The sequence below is a fragment of the Phyllostomus discolor genome, chromosome 1 (genome assembly GCF_004126475.2).
Source record: "Phyllostomus discolor isolate MPI-MPIP mPhyDis1 chromosome 1, mPhyDis1.pri.v3, whole genome shotgun sequence".
NCBI lineage: Eukaryota > Metazoa > Chordata > Mammalia > Chiroptera > Phyllostomidae > Phyllostomus > Phyllostomus discolor.
The window spans coordinates 113744742-113754501 of NC_040903.2; the positions used below are offsets into that span (position 1 = coordinate 113744742).

At 42.4% G+C, this 9760-nt stretch overlaps 1 protein-coding gene and 1 pseudogene across 6 annotated transcripts in view; both read left to right on the top strand.

Annotated features, from left to right (window-relative positions):
• SNUPN (snurportin 1) overlaps positions 1-1569 on the top strand; it is a 39319-nt gene extending 37750 nt beyond the window's left edge. For all 6 annotated transcript variants that reach the window (XM_036027602.1, XM_036027607.1, XM_036027601.1 and 3 more), the window contains one exon: positions 1054-1569. In XM_036027602.1, coding sequence (XP_035883495.1) covers positions 1054-1377 — 324 coding nt within the window. In that variant the 3' untranslated portion in view covers positions 1378-1569. The remainder of the gene's footprint in view (positions 1-1053) is intronic.
• Positions 1570-6061: 4492 nt separating this feature from the next.
• LOC118501022 lies at positions 6062-9541 on the top strand (annotated as a pseudogene).
• The last annotated feature ends 219 nt before the right edge of the window (positions 9542-9760 follow it).

Genomic DNA, 9760 nt, shown 5'->3' on the forward strand with positions numbered 1-9760 from the left:
TGCCCCAGACTTTCCCAGTCTTAGTGTTAAAAGTCTCACATCTCCAGAAGCTCCTCAGTCTTGGGCAGTCTTTTGTCAACCTTAGAAGCTGCGATTATTCTCTCCAGGCTCAACAAGCAAACTTTCCTTTGCCCATCATACCCTTTGCAATTCTGGCTGGTGTATCTTTCCACAGCATGCCCCTCTCCTTTCTTGGAGAATGAATAAAAACTTTATTCTCTTAAAAACAATTCTTTCTAGTCATCCACAAGTTTTTGCTTGAACTGGATATAATTTTGCAGAAAGAATCACATCTTCCTGCATGAGAAAATAGCAAAGGCTACATTGCCTTCATTTCTGGGAGTCAATTAATAAGATGGTAAGAACGTGTCACTTTATTTATAGCATAAGGGCTATAAGGACAAGAAATGCTTTTAGAGTGGAGTCGATGATTCCTGGAAAAGAAAATTTGGACTATAGAAGGTCTTCCTGTTGAGAAAAACTGAGTTTCCCAGAACATAGCTCACAAACAATTTAGGGGGAGATTTAGGCCCCCAACAATGGCTTGGGAAGCATGGCTTCTTGATAGCCAGTTTCCCCTGTGTGCAGCAGTCCAGCATCTCATAGGGGTCTATCCAGTTCTCCTGCTTTGTTCCCTGTGTGGAACATATACCCCATTATGAGACCTCTGGGTGGTACATGGATTTGGAGAGAGAAGACCTGGGGTCAGTTGAATTTCTGCTTCATACTCACTGTGTGTTTTTAGAGAATCCCCCAGAACTTTGAACCAGCCCCATCTTGAAAGTACGCTCGCGGTGAGTAAGAGGGTGAAACAGTGGTAGGAAAACACCCTATCAATAGGAAAGTACTATTTATGTTTTTATTTTCTAAAATTTAGTATTCTAGGCCATTTCTTCATTTAGAGAAATTGTATGTGTGAGAAACAAGAACTCTTTCCTTTGGCAATGAGCCAGGAACAGGATTTGGACCACAAGAGCTGTCCTGTGTATATAGGCTTTCTTGGAAACATGTGGCCCCAGAAGTCATTTTGATCCCTGGTCTCCTTTCTTGTAGGTAGATGGACTTCTCTTCTACCACAAGCAGACCCACTATAGTCCTGGAAGCACTCCTCTGGTGGGTTGGCTGCGCCCGTACATGGTGTCAGATATTCTTGGTATGGCTGTGCCAGCTAGCCCGCTGACCACCAAACCGGAATATGCTGGGCACCAGCTCCAGCAGATTATTGAGCACAAGAGGAGCCAAAAGGAGGGCATGAAGGAGAAATCTACACACAAGTCCTTTGACAACGGGCACTATGAGCTAGAGCACCTATCTACCCCTAAGGTGAAGAGCAATCCCCACAGCCCAGACCAGCCTGGGACCCTCATGGAGAACTAAAGAGGGCAGCCTCCTTTGAGAGTCATGGGACAGTGCTTGGTCCCAGAAAGAAGATTGAGGAGGAGGACAGGTACAACAGGTGACTTTATTTTAGAGTGGACTTTTCAAAGCCACTCCACTGGAAACAGCTTAATTCCTGTAAAAAGTGTATCTTGGACCACAATGTAAATACATGCAATTCTTAAGAAAGAACTGGTGATTCTTTTTATTTTTCAAGGGACTTTTTTTGTAAAGATTTTATTTATTTATTTTTAGAGAGGGAAGGAAGGGAGAGAGAGGGAGAGAGAGAGAGAGAGAGAGAGAGAGAGAGAGAGAGAGAGAGAGAGAGAGGGAGAGAGAGAGAGAGAGAGAGAGACATCAATGTGTGGTTGCTGGGGGCTGTGACCTGCAACCCAGGCATGTGCCCTGACTGGGAATTGAACCTGCAATGCTTTGGTTCGTAGCCCACTCTCAATCACTGAGCTATGCCAGCCGGGCAAGGGACTTTTTATTAGCAGTTGTACAGGTGACTGTATCAATCTGAAGATTGCTTTTGTGGTCTAACAGCCAAGAACTTGCCCTGGTCCATGTGGCTCAGTTGGGTGGAGCATTGCTATGTAACCAAAAAGTTGCTGGTTTGATTCCACATCAGGGCACATCCCTAGGATGCGGGTTTGGTTTTTGGTCTGGTTGAATACAGGAGGCAACCAGTCAATGTCTGTCTGTCTGTCTGTCTGTCTGTCTCTCTTTCCCCCACCCCTTCTTCTCTTTCTAAAAGCAATGGGAAAAAAATGTTCTCTGGTGAGGATAAAAAATAAATAAAAATAAAAGCCAAGAACTTGTGACTCTTAAATCTTGAACTCCCAGGCTCCCTAAACCATGGCCCATTTCACTCTGGTTTTAGCACTTAAGCATTCTGCTGAGTGTCCAGTTGCTACTGTTGCTAATGTCATTTTCTAAGAGGTCTTACCAAGAACTGCAGTTCTTAGTATTTGAATATCTTCCCTCTTCTGAGAAGACAAGTGTGACTTTCTTTGGTTTAGACATTGCCAGAGATAAAATGCAAATGGTGTTCATTTACTACTTCAACAAATGTTTGAGCACCTTCTAGCAAATAAGCCCTTGTGCTAGGCCTCAGTGATATAGAGTGGGTTATGGAGCTAGAGAGGACCAGTAAGAAAACAAACCCACCAGCATATAGAATGAGTGCAGATGGTGAGCTGACTGCTGTAGTACAGAAAAGCCATAGAGCCTCGGGTGCTGGAAGGAGCAGAGGGAGGTTTCACAGACGAGATCAGAGCAGGGCTGAAATTCAGAGGAGGGACAGCAATGTGCTCTGGAGACAAGGTGGTTAGGAGTCCTCACAGAGGCAGGAGTGTACACAGCTGCCCTCCTGCAGGGCAGGCAGGGTAGGGCAGGGCTTGCTGTGGGACCTCAAGTTGGTTTAGCATGGCTCAAGCATTATGTAGAATTGGAGGGCTGTGGAAGAGGAAGCTACAAAGAGAGATAGGCCTGATTGTGTTATACAGAGGTTTTGAGTTTTATGTCATGAATGTAAAGGAGCCTATGAAGAGCTTTGAGCAGAAAAGATCCATTCAGATTTATGAAATAGAGCTCTTTGGTAGCTATAGGAATGGAAGGAAGGTGGTGTCTGCCCTATGTTCAGGAAACATGTATCATTTCCCATTGGCTGGAATCTGCCCCCACACTGCTTTCCACCTTCCTAGCACTTACCTTATTGGACAGAATAATTCACTATTCCACTCCAGCAACAGTAGTGTCCTGTGGACAAAATTTATAGAGGGATCTGGGTCATATGTGTATATGTGTGACATGTAGTTGTTCTTTTGTGATTAATTCTGGGAACAAATCTTGGTGGGACTTGTGGTTGAGAGGAGCCTAATTATAGGTTCAGCACAGCAGTGGACTTGGCCTTCCTACTGAGCTCTTAGACAACTGCTCAAACCAACTCTGTCAAATCCAAGATGAAGCCCTGCCTGGTGTGGCTCAGTGGACTAAGTTCTGTCCTGCAAACCAAGAGGTTGTGGGTTTGATTCCTGTTTGGAGCACATGCCTGGGTTGCAGGCCAGGTCCCTGGGTGGAGGTGTGCTAGAGACAACTGATTGATGTTTCTCTCCCTCTTTTTCCCTCCCTTCCCCTCTCTTTAAAATAAGTAAAATATTTTTTAAAATCCAAGAAGAAGCCTCCTCCCCCACACCCAGTGATGTTCCTGCTGCCGGCATATTTCAGCATGTCTGTATCAATAAGCTCTTTCCTAAAGTCCAGTAGGGTCAGTTCTAGCAATAGGAACCTCATGTTCCTCTTGTCAAGAAGGATCTCGTTGGCTGCCTAGGTATTTTGTCTCTGTTTGATCACCTGCCTTCTGAACCTGTAGTCTGTATTCTCAGCAGCTAGCTGTGTCATTTCAGGAGCAGTGCATGCTAGCTAGCATCAGTGAGACGTGGCTGGGCTCTGCCCAGAAATAACCAGGTCTGGAAGGACTACTTCCCCATAGGACACTCTGGGGACAGATACATCAGTCAAAGAATGTATTGGCCAAAATTATTACCATGCACAACTTGATATTGTCGAATGGTTGCTGGAAGGATGTTTCTCAGAGGAATGCCCCTTCTGTTTTTAACTGAGGAGCTAGTATTATCGATTACTGACCAGAATGTATGTCCTGGTAATACTTCTTTGTAAAAATGCCACTTGTTACAAAGATATTGGTGTTATACGGTACTGTGATTGGATATTAGTTTTCCGGCCACTCTTCTGAATAGCTCTCAGCTTCTTTTTTGTAGAATTACCTCTTCCCCAGGCATTATGGTATGGTATGGTAGAAGTATAATTTGGGGTAACTCCCTTCCTTAGCCAACCATCAGGCTCATGACTCAACTTGGGAAGATCATATGCTCCTCACCAAAAATTCATGTCTTGAGCAGAGAAACAAAGGGAGTGATCAGTAGGAATTCATTTATTTGGCCCACTGAGGGGCTGGGAGTGTTTCTTATTCTTGTTACAAGACCTGTAAACATCCAGTAAACTTCATCTTATTTAAAGTAGCCAGAACGGATTTCCTGATACTACTGCTCAGTGTGGCCTTGCATTGCTTGCTGTGACTGGAGGACCAGCTTGGCATGTGGTAGCAAAGAACTACTACAGTGGTTGCGATCACCTATTTTAGCTGAAGTGCCATTGGAACCCATGGACCTAGGAAAGACCAGGCAAAATAAGAAGTCTTGGTTACTTTAATGTTAGCTGAGAAAAGCTGTGCTGGAATCTAATGCCTGCATGGAAGAGTTGATGTCAAACAAATCCAGTTGTATTAACAACCATTAATTTCCTTCTCACTTACGTTTCAGCCCACTGAAATCTGACTTGTCCATCCACTTTAAGTGCTCTTATCAAGGGACTGGTTGACTCTTGTGTTCCAAATCTAAGGGATATTTCCCAGGATTTCTCTTACCTGGCTTTACCTGCCCTGTATATGCTGATGCCTCCTCTACCTTACTGTTGGCACTGTATATGTATCTAACTTATTACCAGACATTTCCTAATCATCTCAAAGTTAGCATGACCCAAACTGAACTCATTATCTTTCTCCCTTAGTCATGCTCTTCCTGGGATCCTTGCCCCTGTTAATAGTGTTTAGTCACCTTGGGTAGGAAACTTTCTCGTGATCTGGCCTTAGTGTATCTGTCTGGTCTCATAAATAATCTTGTCTCTTTTGCTGTCTCCTTTCTAGTGATGCTGCTTTACGTTCTCTGTACACACCTGTTTCATAGTCCCTCTGCCTCTCCACCCCTACAGACACTATTTCTCCTTATTCTGATTGCATTTACCTGGTAACTGTACCTACTCATCTTTTAAAAACTCCATTCAACAGATACCTGTTTGAAACTTTACCTCTGTAGGCAGAATTAACCATTTTCATCTTCATGCCCTCACCATCCTACTACATGTCTATCAACCAAAGTTAGGGATGATCCACAAGAACACCATCATTTTGACACTAGTTACAAGTTAGGGATAGCCCCCAAGACCATTCTTAGGTTTGATAATTTACCAGATGGATTTACAGAACTTACTGAAAGCTTTTATACACGATAAGTTTATCATAGTGAAAGGAAACAGATTAAAGTCAGGCAAGAGAAGAAATGCATGGGGCAGAGTCCAGAAAAGTTCCAAAGGTAGATTTTCCAATTGTCTTCTCCCAGTGGAGTCATGGACAGCATTAAACTTTCTTGGTAACTATGTGTGACAATAGAGTATTACCAACCAGGGACTGTCTCCTGTGCCTTGGTGTCCAACATCTTTATCAGGGCCTTGTTGTTGTAGACCCATGCAGTGGTGTAGCAGGTAACATGTGATTTAAAGTCCCCCTCCCCTAGTCACATTGCTGGACTTTTGGTAGGGCCAAAGACCCCCAGGTAAACAAAGACACTACTATTAGATCATTCCAAGGACTTTTAGGTTAATTCCCAGAAGCCAAGGGCAAAGGCCAACCTTTCTCTGGGCAAGGTTAAATTCTTGACTACACACTTCCTCTCTTCAGTTACAAGCTCCTTCAGGTCAGGGACCTGGTCTTTTTTTTTTTTTTTTTTTTCTTTTCAGGGGAAGGGAGGGAAAAACAATCAATGATGTGTGAGAGAAACATCAATCCATTGCCTCTGGCATGCCCTTCAGTGGGGACCTGGCCCACAACCCAGGCATGTGCCCTGACCTGGAATCAAACAAGTGACCTTTCAGTTTGCAGGCTGCCACTTAATCCACTGAGCCATATCAGCCATGACTGGGATCTGATCTTAATTCATCTTTAGATCCCCAGTGCCTGGCATTCTGCCTGGCACTTTATCAATAAATGTTGGTTCAGTAAGTGAAATGATGAGTGGGAATGAGAACACATTTTGGAGGAGAGCCCACTTCCCTCTCCCACTGCACAGAGGGGTAACCCTGGAGAGAGGAGGCTGATTGGAGGTGTGTGGCTGGCTGCTAAACAGGTGGTTGGATGTGCTGCAGACTGCTAATAATAAGAACTGTATTTAGTTCTGTGGGTGTGATTAAAAGTATAGCCTAAAAACTTAGCACTGTGTACACTGGAGGAGGGAAAGAAACAATCTTCTTAGCTACAGCCTTCCTTTCTAATAAGGGGATGAGTAAAAACCACTGCACAATATATTTATAAAGCAAATGTATCTTTTGTTTTATGCCTTCTGATATGTAGGGCAGGGAAAGAAGACTGCTTGCTTTGGTAAGATGAGGTGGTATTTGACTCCCATCCTGTCTTGCAATTTTGTGATTATACCCAATTTTTACATCAAAGGAGAACCAAATGAATTTTTTTATGTTTCTTTACCAAGTGCTGAGATATTTGGTTTGGGGTCTTGATTTGGTTGTGCCTTACCTCCTCCCAACTCCCCAAAGGGCCCACCGTCTAGTAAAAAGGCAGAGGCAGGTGGAAAGGACCTGGGAGAGCTGGAAGGCTGGCAGTAGGGAAAGTGAATAAAGAATGGCCTTAGATAACAAATATGCAGGAAGGGGCAAGTGTACATTTATTTCTCACATGCATTTCAAGTGATGGTGAGTCTTTTGAAAAGATGAATTTTCATCTCTTTTGCAGAGGCAGAAAAGTACCCGGAGGCAGCCTGGGCAACTGGAAGGTGAACCTCACTGGCCTAGCCCAGAGGCATTCTCTGCTTTTTGAGGGACAGTGTGGGATCCAAAGAGGCAAATTTTGAAACCTAGAGATCACTTCTGGCTAGAACTTGACTGTTTGCATTTGTAGCAAAGTTGCTCCCTCCCAGTGGGCTGGCAGTCTTTCAAGCCTTTTGTCTCTCTGCTTTTGCCCTTCTGGTTTTCTCTGCAGTCAGCCTGGGGAAATAAAATTCAAATCTGTCAGTTCTGCTTCTCATTGGCAACTTTAGCAAGGGAAGAAATTGAAAGCTTAAATAAGGTTCTGTCTGTTCTGGCTTCCCCATTAACACACACAAGTCAAAGTGAGTGAAAGTGATGTAATCTAATTCAGATGGTACCTCTCTGTTATAGTGAATGTTTTTCACAAGCAACTAAGTATCCACCGTAACCAAACCTGTTTGTTTGGTATTCTTTGGTAAGAATTGGACTTTGCTAGAAAAGGACAGATCCGTTCTTTCAGCAAACACCGACTGAGCACCTCCTACTGTGTAGTGTATATTGTGCTGGTTCTGAAGAAAGAGTAATAAGACATGGTCCCTGCCCTCAAAGAGCTCATGGTCTAATGGGAGAGACTACCAAGGAAGCAAATAATTATAATTCAGAGTGTTGTATAAACTCTAGACACAAGTATCAGGTATAAAATTAACATAGTGTAGTGATTAACCTGTGATCTGAGAGTGGTAAGTAGGAATGTCAGATGAGAAAATTATGTGAGGAAAGAGGCAGATCATATTTTAATTAAAAGAAACAAACAAAGAGAATAGGCATGGTAAAGACCAGTCCCTGCAGTAATGGGGCAAAATGTAATCTATTGTACAATGGGATAAAATTTTTCAACTTCTTTATAGAGCTCACCTTCAGCCATCCTAGTGATTATATAGACGTGGCTTATGCATAAACAAAAAATATTCACCCTAAGACATTGGTTAGCAGTATGACCTCTTTACTCTGTATCTGTTTGTCTTTTGGAAAAAATGGCAGTAAGAAACAAGAGTGCGGCGTGATCATGGGGAAGCAAAAGAAAACAAGGAAATATGTGACCATGAAGAGAATGCTTAGTCTGAGAGATCAGAGGCTGAAAGAAAAGGATAGATTAAAACCTAAAAAGAAGGAAAAGGAAGATCCTAATGCACTCAAGGAAAGCGATGTTCTCCAATACCCTTTCTGCTTATTCTTCCAATATAACACACAACTGGGCCCACCTTACCACATCCTGGTTGATATCAACTTCATCAATTTTTCCATTAAGGCTAAACTGGACTTAGTGCAGTCAGTGATGGGCTGTCTCTATGCCAAGTGTATCCCTTGTATAACTGACTGTGTAGTGGCTGAAATTGAGAAACTGGGGCAGAAGTATTAAGTGGCTCTAAGGATCGCCAAGGATCCGGGATTTGAACAATTACCATGCACAGAACAAAGGAACCTATACAGATGACGGTTTAGTACAGAGAGGAACTCAGCACAAGTGTTACATTGCAATCACAGTTGACCAGGACCTTAAACCAAGAATTGGGAAGATCCCTGGAGTTCCCAACATGTACATTTCTAACCATAGGTACAATATTGAGTGAATTGCAGATGATTTTGGAGTCCCTCAGTTCTAATACTTAAAAAACAAAGTTCCTCTGCTTTCCTTCAACTACCTTTCTCTGTTGCTGGTTTATTAAACATGTTACAGAATGAGCTATTATTGTTTCACTCACCCATTTGCTCTGTTATGAGCTAAGTATGGTTAAATGCACTCACTTTTTTATGTTGTTTTAAAAATGGTATTTTGTATCATTTTAATATTTGTTACATCTTTTTATAAATCAGATGACTGCTCAAAAAAAATGACAATAAGAACTTTGGATTTTTTATAGCCAAAGCACATCTTATATAGCACAATACACGTCTCTTTCATAGGCAGTAGGTATTTTGGAGCAGTATTTTGAGAGGAGCTTTGGATTTTAGAAGTAAAGTTGTTTTGGGGAAAAGGTTATAACATTCTAATCACAACTTTGGAAGTATCTCTATTCTTAGACAAGAACAGATATAAACTAGGCAGGAGAAAATGGTAAGACAGAGACTTCAGAGTTAAGATGACTGTTTTCATTGATTTAGTTATTGAACACACATTTATGAAGTGCCTGCCTACTAGATGGTAGGCTCTAGCCACTGAGGTTCCAGGGGCCAACAGGACAGGTGTGGTTCCTACCTTCCTGGAGCTTACAGTTTCATAGAGCAGACAGACACTAGGCTAATGAACAAATACACAACAGCAAGTTGTGATTAGCTCTCTGGTAAAAGATAAGATGGTACTGTGAGAATAGCAAACAGGGAGTCTAATTCAGTTTAGGGAGTAGCCACAGAAGATCCTCCTGAGGAAGTGACTTCTGAGCTGAGACCTTAAGGATGAGTCAGATTTGTCTGGTGAAGAAGGTAAGAAGAAGGGGAGGATAAGCTTTCTAGACAGAGACCTGAAACATAGTGCTTTAAAAGCAAAAAACAAAAATAGAACCCATAACACCCCCTCCCGGTTCCCTCTTTATAATTTATTTTCCACTTTCAGATTTCAGTTGATGTTAATTAATTATATTAAATGTATTGGGGAAAACATTGGTTAATAACAAATAAGTTTCAGGAGTACAACTTTATAATACAACATGTATACTCTATTGTGTGCTCACCATTGAAAGGGTAGTCTCCTTCCTTCACTTTGTATTTG